Source organism: Girardinichthys multiradiatus, chromosome 13 (genome assembly GCF_021462225.1).
Source record: "Girardinichthys multiradiatus isolate DD_20200921_A chromosome 13, DD_fGirMul_XY1, whole genome shotgun sequence".
NCBI lineage: Eukaryota > Metazoa > Chordata > Actinopteri > Cyprinodontiformes > Goodeidae > Girardinichthys > Girardinichthys multiradiatus.
In genome coordinates this window covers 43,473,424-43,488,338 of record NC_061806.1, presented here as the reverse complement: position 1 = coordinate 43,488,338, position 14,915 = coordinate 43,473,424, and the positions used below count along the sequence as shown (strand labels likewise).

The 14,915-nt window shown below is 44.4% G+C and overlaps 1 protein-coding gene across 1 annotated transcript in view; it reads right to left on the bottom strand.

Moving 5' to 3' along the window:
• Positions 1-14,915, bottom strand: part of pkhd1l1.1 (PKHD1 like 1, tandem duplicate 1) — a 57,737-nt gene that overhangs the window by 8,255 nt on the left and 34,567 nt on the right. Inside the window, exons 41-64 of the mRNA XM_047382816.1 lie at positions 13,431-13,587; positions 13,191-13,347; positions 12,754-12,963; positions 11,337-11,466; positions 10,963-11,204; positions 10,625-10,761; positions 9,500-10,529; positions 9,000-9,191; positions 8,725-8,876; positions 8,499-8,658; positions 6,449-6,611; positions 6,258-6,346; positions 5,919-6,043; positions 5,510-5,639; positions 4,980-5,098; positions 3,978-4,107; positions 3,543-3,716; positions 2,488-2,591; positions 1,949-2,075; positions 1,747-1,868; positions 1,577-1,667; positions 1,340-1,488; positions 855-977; positions 653-764 (exon numbers count right to left, since the gene is read on the bottom strand). Coding sequence (XP_047238772.1) covers positions 653-764; positions 855-977; positions 1,340-1,488; positions 1,577-1,667; positions 1,747-1,868; positions 1,949-2,075; positions 2,488-2,591; positions 3,543-3,716; positions 3,978-4,107; positions 4,980-5,098; positions 5,510-5,639; positions 5,919-6,043; positions 6,258-6,346; positions 6,449-6,611; positions 8,499-8,658; positions 8,725-8,876; positions 9,000-9,191; positions 9,500-10,529; positions 10,625-10,761; positions 10,963-11,204; positions 11,337-11,466; positions 12,754-12,963; positions 13,191-13,347; positions 13,431-13,587 — 4,325 coding nt within the window. The remainder of the gene's footprint in view (positions 1-652; positions 765-854; positions 978-1,339; positions 1,489-1,576; positions 1,668-1,746; positions 1,869-1,948; positions 2,076-2,487; positions 2,592-3,542; positions 3,717-3,977; positions 4,108-4,979; positions 5,099-5,509; positions 5,640-5,918; positions 6,044-6,257; positions 6,347-6,448; positions 6,612-8,498; positions 8,659-8,724; positions 8,877-8,999; positions 9,192-9,499; positions 10,530-10,624; positions 10,762-10,962; positions 11,205-11,336; positions 11,467-12,753; positions 12,964-13,190; positions 13,348-13,430; positions 13,588-14,915) is intronic.

The window sequence follows — 14,915 nt, the reverse complement described above, 5'->3', positions numbered from 1 at the left end:
GTACATAGTCCATTAGTCTTCATTATTCTTTAATTCTGCTTGGTAGTTTAGTTGGATTGTTTTAGCAAAGTAAAGAGTTTATTGATTGAAATATGTTTGACTTTGAGTTGACTTATTTACTTATTTTTGTTAATAAATTCTTGTATTTTAAGAAATTGTGTGAATTTATTCCATATATGTGCAGAGTTTATGCTGTTAAATAATGTCAGAGCTCGTCTCACACCTTTCTATTTTGTCCTAAAACCATCGTCTTACTGGGCTGGTATTCACAGGACAATCCTTAACAGACCCAAATATTATTTGATAAAATATTAATATTAAATAATATTCTCAGATTCATATTTACAATAGTGGTCTAAAACCAGGTGTTTCACTTTCATTGTCCAACCCCTTTAATTCCTTCATTTTCTGCTGGATTCCAGAACATCTTCAGAGAACCTGCAGAATATTTTCTCCTGTATGTTTGTTACCTTTAACTGTTTAAACAAAGTTCACCCAAATAAGTCTGAAGATGCTACAGTCCTTTGGACGAGAGGCAGAAATCAGTATCGGTCGGTTAAAACGGGGATCAGTGCATCTTCACTTTATATGAATCATAACAAGAATTTGAGCTTCCATCAGCTTGTCAGATCTTTGCTCGCTGGCGCATCACCTTGTGGAGGTCTGGGCGCTCGGTGTGAAGACGTGGTGCCAACGTTGAAGTCGTCTGAGCTCAAAGTGTCCGAGCAGTTAAAGTCTGGGCTGCTGCCAACAATCAGGGAATTCTGAGAAAAGACAAAATGTGGGAATAAAAAGAAAAACATCTCCAACCTGAACCGCTACAGACGCCACTCAGCCATCATGGACCTGCTCACCTGAACATGCACAGATTTGTCTGCATATGCATGTAACACAGAAGGCGGGGCATAAATGAGAGGCATGATGCCCATCCCATTATCCACCAGCGTCACGTTGGAAATGACCACATTCATGATGACCTGAGGGAAGAGGAGGAGAATGGGATCCGGATTGTAATTCTGACAGAAATATTTTGCAGCTTCCTGCTCTTTTATTTTCTGTGTTAATATTTTTATCTCTAAAAACAGCTGAAACAATAAAGAGCAGAAATGAATCATCGACTTTTATTAAACTGAATGTTTCTCATGAGTAAAACTTGTAGGTTAATTATATTAAATAAAACAGTAAAACGTTCCGACGGATGAAAGATGAATAACCGGTTTTCCTGTGTGAACAGCAGATGGATGATTAACTGTCTGAAATAAAAGCATCAGCATAAAACTACAGGTGGCTGAAATTTCCAATGAAGAAACTATAAATTGCCTGCTCGAATTTTCCAAACCTGGAGGTAGATGGCAAAGTCGAAACTTTTCCAGACAAAGAATCCTCGGATGAAGCTGCAGCCCGCCAAACCGTCCTTGTTGAGGTAAACTCCGTACAGGCCGCCGTGAGCCTCGTTCTGGATCCAGGCCTCGTTAGAGTTCAGCAAACCTGCAGGAGCAGACGAGATGTTCCGTCTGTTCTCCTGCTCCGAGAGGAAACATTCCGGTTCGGGATGTTCAGTACAGGTGTTCGTTACCTGGGCATGGTTCTCCGTCGATGCGATATGCCACCCTCTCATAACCCGCCACAATGTTATGCTGTAGCACCACGTTGGTCCCCTCGTTCACCTGAATAACAGGAAACAGACTGGGAATGCTGGAAAGCTTTTTGAAAATCCCAGCAGCCAATGGTTTGTTTAAGAAGAACCTCAATGGCTGCGTTCCACTCGAAGTTGAAGGGTTCCTCTCTGTCCTGATATGATCCAGGCCACAGTGACATCATCACCAGGTTCCTCCTCAGCGTGATCTTATCGCCCCAAATCCGGATACCTACACACACGGAATGCCATCAACCTTCAGGAAAATCTGGAAGGCCGGGAGCTCTTCCTCCAGTGGGCTGCATGAATTACCTTCTCCGACTGTGTGATGGACGATGTTATCGTCGATGTTCAGACCTGCGGTCCCAAAGACTCCGATGGCTGGAGAGAAGCCATCATGGAAGGCACATCCCTGGATGTACGAGTCGTTCCCTGAAACCTTTTAAATAAAGCAGTTTGAGCTCAGATTCTGCCTTCACCGTCGGCAACTTTTCATCTCCTGAACTGCCAAAAATAAAGTAGCCAAAGTCCAAAGAAAAACTCTGAAAGATCATGTGAAAGTTTGGAAGACTACTGTTCAGGACTATTTTAAACATTTACAAACAAATCTAAATCACACCAAGGAAAATGTAGAGAGAACAGAGCTGGATCAAGAACTTTCAATGGTTCAGGAGTCCATTATGCATCATAGATCTGCTTAGTAAGGTTTGTAGAAACATCAAGTGGACAACAATTTAATCAGGACTCGTGTCTTTTCCCCTTCTGAGTTCACCTCAGAATGATCCAAACAGCAACTGGTTCCGGCATTTTTACATTTCTATGTGAAGAAGTGATTGTGAGTGTTGCCGTACCTCTCCCAGGTTGAGGAAAGCCACAGAGTACCGGGGGTCGTAATAGTCGGTCCAGCCTTCCTGACCGGAGTGGAAGAACTCCACGTTCCTGATCTGAGCTCTACCTTTGGGAGAAAGATGATCAAGAGAGGAGAGTCTGAGAGAAGCAGCTTTAGCTCGACAGGAGAACCCAACCTGTCTAAAATAAAACTGTGAGTGAAAGCTGTCCACGTTTTCTCCATATCATTCAGATAGTTTCTACAAACTCTTTGGCAGCAACACAGAATTAAGCTCAAGTTGCCCACCGCTCTGCGTATGGCTGTATGAATGTGTGCTTTTGAGAGTGACTAGGAAATGTGGCTCCAGAGTAGAGAGTTCTCAGAGGTCAGTTTGACCAGGAAAGCTCAATGTAAAGTCAGTCCATTTAACATTTAATCTGTAAATTCCAGAGTATTGTATGTAGGAAAACCATCTGTAATTCCCAGGAATGTATTCTGTAAGTTCCAGGGAAGTTCAGGCTGTATTATGGATTTCTACTGATGTTGTTCTGACCCGCATACTGAAGACCAACCTGCTCCGATCCTCATTTTATTTCCATAAATCCAGTCTCTACAGACTGAGTGAAAGTTGGTCATTCAGCGACATCTAGTGAAGCACACTCCAAACTGCAACCAGCTCAACAACTGAAACCTGCTCGAAACTACGGTTCATAGTTTCAGCATTTTAAAAACATCTTTAGAGAACGTTTCCACCTTAAACTGTAGAACTGGAAAACAAAGAGCTTAAAGGAGCATTTTATGATGTCCAGTTTTCTGTTCTACTTGTCATTTAAATCTGTGGCCTCAGTTTGTCTTTACCTCCATATTAAGCTGTTGTAAATCACACCAAACAATAAGAACACTGAACTCCATGCAATAAAGGAATGTCCTGTTTAGTTTTATCTGTAGAAATAATCCTCTCTCTGAGTCTGCTGTCTGCATAAAATCGATGCTAGAAGGTTGCAGCAGTTTCACAGCAACATACATGAACCTCAGACATGAAGGAAACACTTTAATCCATGAAGACAGTTCGTGTACCTTTATAGTTGACTCCCTCGCTGGAGAATGTTCCGACCAACACCCGGGCCCCGAAAGACTCTGTCATCATGGCTGGATACTCCTCGCCGATGATCTTGATGTTCCTGCTCAGGAGACCAACATCAGCTGCCAGAGTGTAGGAGAAGGACATTCCTGACACTGAGTGGGTTCCACCTGGAAGAACCACGGAAACAGAAAATGCTTGAGCTAAACATGGTAGGAAGTTTATTAAGACCTGCTGGGAACCAGCGTTTCCTGGGTCCACCTGAGGAGCAAAGGAGTAAATCTCAGATATTCTTCTTCTGCTGTGACAACTTATAATTCTAATAATAGGGTAGAGCCTAAACAGGTTTAATCAGAGATATTTCACAGACGTTGACAAAGTTATTTAGCAGATTAAAAGTCCTGCTCTGTGTCTCTGAAGATCTAACTGACCGATGTGAGTGTGGGCCAAAGGCTGGTTCAGTGTCAGGATGAGGCCGTCAGACGACACAGCAGAGATCCGATGTTTCTCTGTCTCTGAGGCGCTGTAGCTGGACGTGGAGATGGCAACCTGGTCTCCAACCTGCACACCAACCATCCCAGACACGCATGTAGACAAGAGAACAGCAGTGACTGGACAGTACAAGACATTTAAAGGTTCCTAGAACCTGCTGGCACTTTGAAATGATGCAAAAATCTACGGGGTAATGTAGTCCTAGAGGCTGTCTCTGGTTGCTATAGTAAGTCTCAATCTAACTGTGTGAAAACTATAAGATTTTACGTCTCCACATGTACTTTAACTGTGCTGTGACCATTAAGGAGTTTAAATTCAGAAGAATATTTCACCAGGTCAGAACCATCAGCACTTTCTAAGCTGAGCATTCTGTGGGAAAATCAGAAAAACAACTCAAAGTTAAACTGTGAATTAAAAAAAACAAAACTGTAAAAAGGATCATAATGAGAACTGAGTCAGAAATAGTCCAGCTTTCTGTGATCCATTTAAAGTCTGAATGATGGTTCTGATGGAAAGGATTGCCAAACTATTAACCACTGGCCTAAGGTTAGAGAGCAGGGCTTTGCGTCCTGGAGAGGCCACAGGTATCCTGGTTGGAATCCCACAGCCTGCCTCTCTGGGCCCCCAAGCAGTAGACCCAGAATGCTCCCTGGGCACCGCACAGTGGCCGCCCACTGCTCCCTATGGGACGGGTTAAATGCAGAGGGCAGTTTCTCCATTGTAAGATCAATAAAGTATTCTTTATCTTAGGTATAAAGATTTATCTTTATACCTAATATAACATATTTTTTGTTTTGATTTTTCCAAAAGTCCAACAAATAAGATGAAATACGCAGAATTAATAAAAGCATTAAAGCCCTCCATTAGTCGCAGCACAAAACAAGAGACGACGCTCCAGTTTGTTGAATTAAACACTCAGAGTTCGCCTGAAGCACACAGACCTTCCAGTCAACTGGACGCTTCAGAACCAGCGTGCTGGACCCAGCTGCAGCGGTAGCGGCGAGCTTGGTGTGGTAAATGTGTGGAGGCTGTCCGTAGAGCTCCATAGTACCAAACACACCTGCAGAACAACCACAGAACCAAGGATGAGGCCACAGTGCAAACATGCTTTCATTAAAGGAAACTGCTGAAGAAGATCTGCTGTTGGCTCACAGTGAAGCAGATGTTTTTATACCAAACTAACAGCTGATCCTCCTGAATGGACAGTTTCTGACACACATTTAATTAAGATTAAATCTTACAGATAACTGGACTATTCACACAGCAGTGTGTTGGGTTTTAAATGGATAGAAGAGGCAGAATCTGTCCAGCAGAGTCTGTGATGTACCACAACTTTGCAGTCAGATAAAAACTTGACATCTAAAATTACTTTCTGGTGTTAGAACATCTAGAGTTCTGCTCTAACAGAAACCGGCCTGGTTAAACATCTTTACTCCATTTCTATGTTGTGCAGCGTAGCCCAGTTTCTCACCCAGGACCTTGGATCCCTGGTTGGGTCCGTTCGGCAGTAGCCAGTCAGGAGTGTTGTGGTTCCCTCTCAGTCGGATCTGCAGCTCTCCTTGGAATGGTTCGTTTTCCCATCCTGCGATCAGCCTGCCACCCTGGAACAGCCAAACACCTTTTAGTTTTGCACAAAATGCTTGAAACATCTTTCATTTCTTTATAATCCACATTCAAGCAGCCAGAGTTTCCTGAAACCTCTGAAGGTGCTCCTGATCTTCAGATCTCCAGGCTTCCTGAAGGTCTGAAAAGTTAAGTCAGCGACAGGAAATGGGAGAAGTCAGGAGTCTGGCTGCTTGGGAGGAAACCAGTGTAGTTTTCCTCAGCAGTGAGTTACACAGACGTAAATCCTAGAGAAAGTCCGGATCCGCTGGGCTGACCTGAATAGAGATGTAAACGGCATCTATCACCAGGGTGCTGTTCAAGGTGCTGGGAACCTCGAGGACCCCGTTGACCATCAGCTTGTTGAGGGAAGGAGTGTTGCTGTCCAGAACCATCCACTTCCCTGTGGAAAGGTACAGTTCTCTGTGATTCATTTACTAAATCTTTCCACAGAAGCTCGCTTCGCTTTTACAGGAAATATTAATATTTTTAAACTTTTTTAATCTGTTCATCATGCAACAAAATGTAGAGCTGAAACTTTATTAATTTACTAAATCTAATCAAAGATATAAAGCTACCTCCAGCCCCCAGGCCAGGCTCTCTGGATGGTATTTTACCTGAAGGGATGACAACATCAGCGCCATCTGCTGGCACCGTGAACTTGTTGTCAGCAGAACCTTTCCAGAATGAGGTGTCGGACCACAGACTGCGGAAAGTACGCAAGCATGTTGCATTAAAAGGCCAAAGCAGAACCAGTTCAGTCAGACTCTTGTTAACGGGCTTGGACCGAAGGTCGAGCTGGACCTACATAAAGTCGTTGGGTCGGCGGCTGGGTATGGGAGGGGGCGTGGCTGGAGCTGGAGGGATGCACTGGTTGAAGAAGCAGCTGTAGACGGCGAAGTTCGCCACGACGTCTTTCATGGATCGGTCGACGCTGTCACGGCGCCTGCGCTCGCTCGTCTTCCCAGAAACTGCAGAACCAGAACATCACGTTTAACACAGTGATATTTAACGGGCACAAACAGCCGCCACTAGCTCCGGATCAAGGTTCTGTTTCAGTGCTGCAGATCAATTCCTCTGCTATGAAGCGGTTCTGGCTGCTTTCTTCTCTGCAGGAGGGTTGCTGAACAGCAGCCAGTCAGATTAAAATAAAAATGGCTCAAACATTTCTTTTAATATGAGGAAGCTGTTTTTAATAACTGAGCTGAGTTTTTATTTTCAAGGGTTGTAAATTCGCCCTTCCGGTACAGTCTCTCATTCTTAGTTTTAATATTTTACCTGTGAATCTGCTTCCATTTACCTCTCACTTAGCTGCTGGTGAACCTGAACATCACCACTGGGCCAATCAGGGATATTTCTATTCTATTCTGTCATTTAGGAAATCATTTAAAATGCACAGTTGTGATTTGAAGGACTTCAGTGAAGACAAAGGAACGGTTCTAAAGTTTGGGAAATCTGTATTACATGCTTTATAGTACGGGAATTTTAATAAAGAAAAATATTTCGGATATTTTAACAGTTTATGAAACCAAAAGAATCCAATTCAGAGACGTTCTGTTCTCAGTATGATTTTTTTCCCCAGCATGAAAACACGAATAATTTATGACCGTCTTGGTTTCAGCCGAATCTGGTTGTAGTAATGCTTTAAAACCAGCAGGTGGCGGAAATACTGCAAGTTGTTTGCCTTGAAGAGGCTGAAGAGTCCGCTGAGTGATACCTGCACAGGGCTCTGAACCGGTTCTGGGGAACTTGTGATGAAAACCAACCGAACCGAGGTTCGGTCCAAACGTCAGTATTAGTATCTCATGACATCAGCAGTTTGTTCCACTGCAGTCAATGACATTGTTACCCAACAAACCCAGTTCAGCCAGTCACTGGCCCTGAAATCAGAGCTGTGGTTATTCCCGTGGTTCCCTCATGTTCTCAGCCTGAGCTCCCGTTTAGAGGAAGAACATTTTTCAGGTCCCCTTGCCTCAATAGGACAGGGAAAAAATGTGTCAAATTTATTTATTTTCCTTATGAGAAAAAACAATCAGTATTCATGTGAATTTTCAATATTTTGTTATGCATCTGACGGTTTCACTTCTAAACCAATAAAAATGCGGCAGCCATCTCCATCGGTACAACAAGGTGGCTCAGAGCTTCGTTTCTGGAGTACTTGTCCTCCTCAGCTTTTCTCCAGTAACTGTGCAGCTCACATCAGGTGCAACGTTTAAACAGATCTTATTCAGCTTTAAGACCATCCTCGTATTTCTCTGCTACCTTCCTAAGAATCTGTTCTCACCTCAGGGAGCTCACAACATTCAGGTCCATGCATCAATGAAGAACCTTCCTCATGGTTCAGCTCCATCATTTTAGCCCCCTGGGTGAATCAAAACCCTTCAAAGGACCTTTTGATCTGTTATGCTTGAGTCCTTCCGGTGATTTCTATCCTGCATGTAAGCAGGATAGAAATCACTGTTTCGCTGTCAGTTGTTCTGACCCAATGTGACCCCCGGTCTGGTCTCCCTCACTAAGGAGACTCCTGGATAAATAACTTGACAATAAATGTCGGTGGGCCCACAGAGCGCAGGCAGGATGGACTCCCCTCGCTGCACATTGTTCGGTAACCATGGAAACGCCAATTTATTAATTACTTACTTCAGATTTCATTGGAGGAAAGTAACTTCGCCTTTTTTACGTCAGTTTTGTTTTATTCCAGATGACTGACTGAAAAATGTATAATTTAGAAATAACCAGCAAATCTGAACAATTTTTCATAGTCTGCTGAAAATGGGTAAAGGGATCAAAGTTGTCATGTAGCATCTGTGGCCCAGAGGTCAGAAGGTCATAAAGATGAAAGAGAGAGAGTGTCTTACTGAGGTAGAAGAGGTCTTTGATGGTCTTGTTGAAGAACCAGTCTCCGTTGTTGTTGGCGCTGAAGCTCAGCGTCGTGGATGAGCCGTTCCTGCCATCGATGATGTGGAAGCTGTCAGGACTCTGGGTGAAGTTGTGTTTGATGATGACGTACTGATCCGACTGCAAAATGAGGAAATAAAACAGAGTGAGCATGCGGGTCTGTCACCTCCTCTGATCGTTTTTTACCTTAAAGCCGTAGAACTTGGCGTCGTAGGTGATGTTGGTGATCTGGTCGGCGTTGTTGAAGTACCAGTTGTATGTCTGTCCAGACGGCAGCAGGGCCATCCAACCAAACTTATGGGTCAACCTCTTCTTCAGGTAGGGAACCACGCTGCTCCCTGGGTTCAAAACAACAGTTGTTATCGGAACTACTGCAATCACCACTTATCACCAGCAGATGGCACTAATGGATTAAAAAGGCAGGTGTTGCTGTTTCTGCAGGACAGTGAGAGTGTCGGTACCATATGAGTTGGTTAGGATGACATCTTTGGCGTTCAGAGAGGTCGGAGAGGGATTATTGAAAGCCAAGCGATGAAAGCTGACGGTGTGGTCGCACACTGCTCCTGGGAAACCGACACTCCACTCTGCACCGGGGAAACAGTGAGCCGGGTCCAGCAAGCTACTCATCGGCACCACTTTATGGTTAATATTTCCTGCACACACAAGGTTAAAACATCCAATGGATTATTGTTGTTATAATAATAATGTTGAGATAATCACGGACTTCTTTCAGTTTGGTTTACTGTCATAATTGTAATCTTAAAAGGTTCTCCTGGGTTTCACACGACCACTTGTAAAGCTTTTGTTTGGACTTTGGCTGCTTTTTCAGTTCTGTTTGCTGAGAACTTGGAACATCTGAACCACTTTAATAATCTACACAAAGGTCTGGTTGCCTTGAAAGAGAACAGGAACAACTGATGATTGGATCAGGAGTTCTGCTCAGTGCCTGAACTGTGTTTACCTGTGAGGGAGCCGTCAGTGTCCACCAGCTGGACTTCGTGCTCCCACCTGAATCCAGCCTTGTTGGGGGAGTTCCTGTACTGGATCCCACTGAACCTGACAGCCCAGCCACCGCAGCGATCCGTACACGTCCCGTCGATGGATGTGACTCCAATGGCTGTGCAGTTGCTGCGGTCAAAGTTAACGAACTGTGTGTTGAGGACACTCATACCGTCATCAAAAGGCGTGATGACGCCACGGCGCGTGCAGTAGTTGCTCCCAAGTCCCAGCTCGTCCATGTGGCCCACGATGGTGCTGTTTGACACTGTGGCCCCTCTGTCCTCTCCGAAGCTGCTCACAGCCCATCTGAAGATGCGCTTGGCTTCAATGCCGGCCTTCTCATTGTTCACCATGATGAATTTGTTGAACTGCACAGCGCCCACGTTGACCCACTCAGCGCCTTTCTCACAGTTCCAGGTGGTCAGGGACTGGAAGACGGCAGGTTTTGGGGTTCCGGAAGTGCAGCCTCCGTCCTTCATGGGGAAAAATTCCTGGAAGATCCAGAGACCGAACCATCCCTGAGAGTGCACTGTGTTGTTGAAGAACTCACCGAGGGGAACCCTCTTCTGGCAGATGTTGGGGTTGTACGACGGTCCGTCAGGGTTATCGTGCATGCGGTACCAGAAACCGAAGTGCGTTCCTCCTGCTGCGGCATTGTGTCGGATGATGTTGTTGGGATTGGTGACCCAGTAGGCAGCAGGAGTGACGTCATCATTCAGGAGGCTGGTGCTTTGCTTGACAAACACAGCCAGGTTGTACTGCAGGATGTTCTCCGTCTCAATGCCGTCCTCGATGAAGAAGGCTCCGCCCATGATGTCGTAGATGACGTTGTGCTCCACCAGCAGCTGGTGGGTGTTGTGGATGGTTACGGCCCTGTTGAATGTCTGGTGGATGGCGCAGCCTCTGACGTACGATTTGTAGTTGATATTTCCCATCAGATGCCAGTGGATGGGATACCGTCCCAGCCTGAAGGCCTGACCAGCGTGGAAGATCTGTCCCACAAGTGCAGAAGAGTTGATGCTCTCCAAGATCAGCGTGTATTTTAGATATGGATTAGAAGATCTGGAAAACCTTTCAAACATTTTACCTCAACATATTCCAGTCTGCCCATAGCGAGGTTCTCTCCTGGCCTGGGAGCGTGGAACATGATGCAACCACCAAACTGATCGCTGCCAATTTCTTCTCCAAACCGACCTTGGAAACACGTCTGTGTTGCAAATTCGCCTGCAGCACCCAGAAAAGATGACATTAGACCCAGAAAACACAACAAGATGTCAAATTCACATGCAAAGAAATTCTACTTTTACTGTTAATAATAAAATTATAAATTATAAAACAACCTTATGCAAGGAAATATTTGAACAGAAAACCATTTTTAGGTCATGTGATTCTGCAGAGTTCTGCGTCATCCAGCAAGTCCAGCACCTGTGTTGAAGCCGTCAGGACACGCTTCTATCTCGTCACTCCATTCTAGGTTTTGGGAGCCTCGGACCACGATGTTCCTGGTGAGGAGACCCACCTCCGCTCGGCCCTCAAACACAGTGCCATCAGGCAACGTGACGGACAACCCCAGGTGAGTGTACATCAGCGGCTTGGTCACGGTGAGAGTTTTTCCGTTAGCTGAAACCGCAGCGATTGTTCTCACCTCGTTTTCACTCTGACTATTCCTGGAAAACAAAAGATTTCAACCTGCTGCTGCACCCCAGACCTCATGCTGGCAGTCATTCTCTGAAACTTAGATCCTCTGTGAGTTCTAAGGGTTTGACCTGACAGCATCTGATAAATCACAGAGCTCGTACCTGTGGCCGGTGGAGGCAACGACAATCTCATCTCCAGGTTTCCACGTCACCACTTTCATCAGAGTCAGTGTGACAGAGCCGCTGGAGGCGGTCTCGGCTAAGTGTGTCCAGGGGACGGGAATGGGAATACCTGGAGAAACAGGTTGTAAGCGATGAATCGTTTTTAATTATGTTGATCCCGAAGGGTTGGACAACTCAGATTGCGGCGCCTGTGTAACATGAGCTGAAATAACAAGATGTAATCTGGGTTTCTGGGATGTTCAGGTCAAATCTGCATCAGCTGTCTGAAGTCTAAAGACTGATCAGCAGAACTCACTGAGGGGAAAATCAGCCATCTCTGATGCATTTTCTGAAGTTGATCCACATTTAATTTTTATTTATTACTTTCCTCGAAAACATTTTGAGTTACAGTATTTCAGTCTGAAAAGACTCACAAAGAGAGGGATGGCAATTAGAAAAGTTTTAATGACGAGAAATCACATGGTTATTTCTTTGGCGCTCGGACCTGGGAGGAAGACATGAATGCTGAGAATGACATGAGCTAAGATGATCATTTGTAAAGCTTAGATTTAAATATGTCTTCCCCCCTGATCCGACACTGGTGGTGGATTGGCGGCCAGGGAGCGAGGAAGCCAGGAGTAGTGTTGGAATAATTGAATATAGATTTATCTTATATTTTCTCCTATTCTTTAACTTGACTATTTGATTGGAAGGCTGGGAGACGTACCAAAGAGTCACTGGAAGGTGGAGGCGGTGAAGGTGAGTCTTTCATTCTGAATTTTTGTCAAAACTCCGTTTTAGGAAGTGCAGAACAATGGACATTATGAGTGATTAGAAGTTATAACTGCTGATCTGTGTTCATCTGGACACATCTTCAGTGATGTTCCTGGAAGTGGTCCCACTCCTCCATGAGTCTCCAGGTCAGAGGCTCTCTATGCAGGTTGAGTGGGACTGAGTAGGTTTCCTCTTCTTCTCCACGACAGCATTTAAAATAACCTAGACTACACACAGAGGATGGAGACTGCTGACTCCATTAGCACAAAGTCTTCGGTCGATTTTGACTCGGACACAAGACGGGGAATGGCACAGGACTTTGGCAATCCTTCCAGATCCACCAACCATTAACAATCAAAGTTTTTTTGTGGTTCTCTTGGTTTCTTGCAGAGTTAATGCTGCCAGCTTCAGCAAAGAGTTCCAGGACTTGGTTGAAAACAGACCAACAAAATTCACAACTTCTTTGTAGAAATGGTAAAACTACACCCCCTGCTGTACAAGGTTAGTAATGACATCTGAAAAAATTCTGGCTTTTCAACTATTTTTTATTTTAAGAAATCGTCTGAAATATAAAAAAGAAAAAAGTTAATTAAGTTTCTAAATCTAAGATTTCCTTCTTCTGAGAATAACTTTGTGTTCATACCATGAAGATCCAAGATGCCCTCTCTGACAGCAAGTGTCTTGGCTCCATAAACTGGGAGTTCTGGTGAGCGCAGGTGTCCATGGAGGGTGATGATGGCTTTGTGCTGGAAAGGCGCCCCCTCCTGGCCGATCTGGAGCCGCCCTCCATCAGTGATTAGGATGTTTTCCGCCTGCAGCTCCACATCCGCTTCATCAAACATCAGAGTTCCTCCTGAGAGAAGGACCAGAAAACTCAACAGGATGAGATTTTACTGTCATTAGGCTTCATTTCACAAAGTTCATGTTTTTGTTTTATTTGTTTTATATTTATCTTTGACATTTAACCATTACTATCAAGCATCTGCCTTAAAACCACTGGACTGAATTCTTTAAGATATTTGAGAAGGAAACATTTTCCTGCATCACTTCAAACAAAGACCTCCATCTGTAACTGCCCACCCTGAATGAGGAGCATTTTGAGCACTGGGGTGCTGGTGTCCAGCAGAATGGTCTGGCCTTTAGTGATGACAGCGAATGAGCCCTTCTCCGGAGGGGACAGGCCTCCCCAGGTGAACCTGGACGACCACACGTCGATGTAGAAAAAGTCTGCGTTATCCTGCAGAGATATGCAGAGTGGACAATGCTTCCTCCATCAGAGCTAAACTGAGCCGTGATACTGAAGATGGGGTAGCTTGTTACCATCTTGGCGATGCCGCGGTCTCCGATGTTGACCCTGACTTTGGTCTCCTGAGACTGACTCTGAGCGTTTGTCACACAGACGATGTGTGTGCTGTTGGAGGACTGGAGGTCACACACTGAGCCGGCGATCGTCACGTTGACTTCAACCATGTTGGTGCTGCAAGGTGAGACAAGCAGAGAAAGGACAATTGAAGCAGATATGGAGGATTACATGGGTCAAAGAAAATGAAACGAGACACAAGAGAATAAGTGACTTCTTTGTTCAGAGCAGGTGGTGGAGAGGATGAGGTGACAAACATCTCACAGCAATGAAAACCCAATGCTCCCAGCAGAACCAGTTAAACACTTCTTCAATTTAACACATGATCATGGATCCTGGAGATAGAACTCCTGCAAAATGTTGAGTGAAAACATACAATTATATGTGCTGTTGCACATTTATCCGTATAGTGCTGTGCAAAGTATTTACCCCCTTCAGATTTCACATGCTTTTACGTTTTTGTCATAATAAAATATTTCCTATCATTTCACACAAAGATAATCTGAGTAAATGTGTAAAACGTAATCACCCCCTAACCCTGTTTAAGGTCATATCACAGCATCTCAGTGGGACTTAGGCCCGGACTTTGACTAGGGCACTCCAGAATTCTCTTTTTTGTGCCATTTAGAGGTGGACTTAATGGTATTCCTTGGACAGTTTGTAAAATTGTCCTGTTGTAGAACTCAAGCGAGCTTAAGATCCTGAACTGATGGGCAGACACTTTCTGCTAAAGAGCCGAATTTATGGTTCCAAGACCTGAAGAAGTAAAGCAGCCTCAGACCGTCATGCTACCACCACCACGTTTGAATGTAGGTATGATGTTCTGTTTCGTAAAAGCTAGTCCAGACGACCAGATTGTCTCGTCAGTCCACAGAATGTTTTCCCAGAAGTTTTGAGATCAAGGTGTCTTCTGATACATGTGAGATGGCCTCTATGTAGGTGCTGTATTAGATCTTTTACCCTACTTCATGTTGTCAGACAGGTTCTGTTTAAGTGATTTCTTGACTCCACAGACCTGTGTGTTTCTGATCCATAAATGTAATGAATCAGTTACTTGATGATTTAATGAGGTTCTATTTTCACATGGACCAGGTTGGGTCGGAGCTTGTCTCCTCTGATGAATGAAATCATCATTTGAAAACTGCTTTTTGTATTTGCTCAGAATATCTTTGTCTGATATTATCATCTGTAATGGGAGAAAACACTTTTACAGCACAGCATACACACAGTTTACCACAAAGCAGTTTATATGGATTATGCAGTATGCAGGTTTTGTTTCATTATGTATTTACAGGAGCAAACATACATTAGATGGTTTGTTAACACTGATTTAAACTGTTCTGGTTTAAAGTTAACTCAGCAGAACGTGTTTTAGTCCGTGTTTGTTTTTAAGGTTCTGGTCGGACTCTTGTCGTGCCTGAAGAAAGAAAACTTCCTAAGTGACA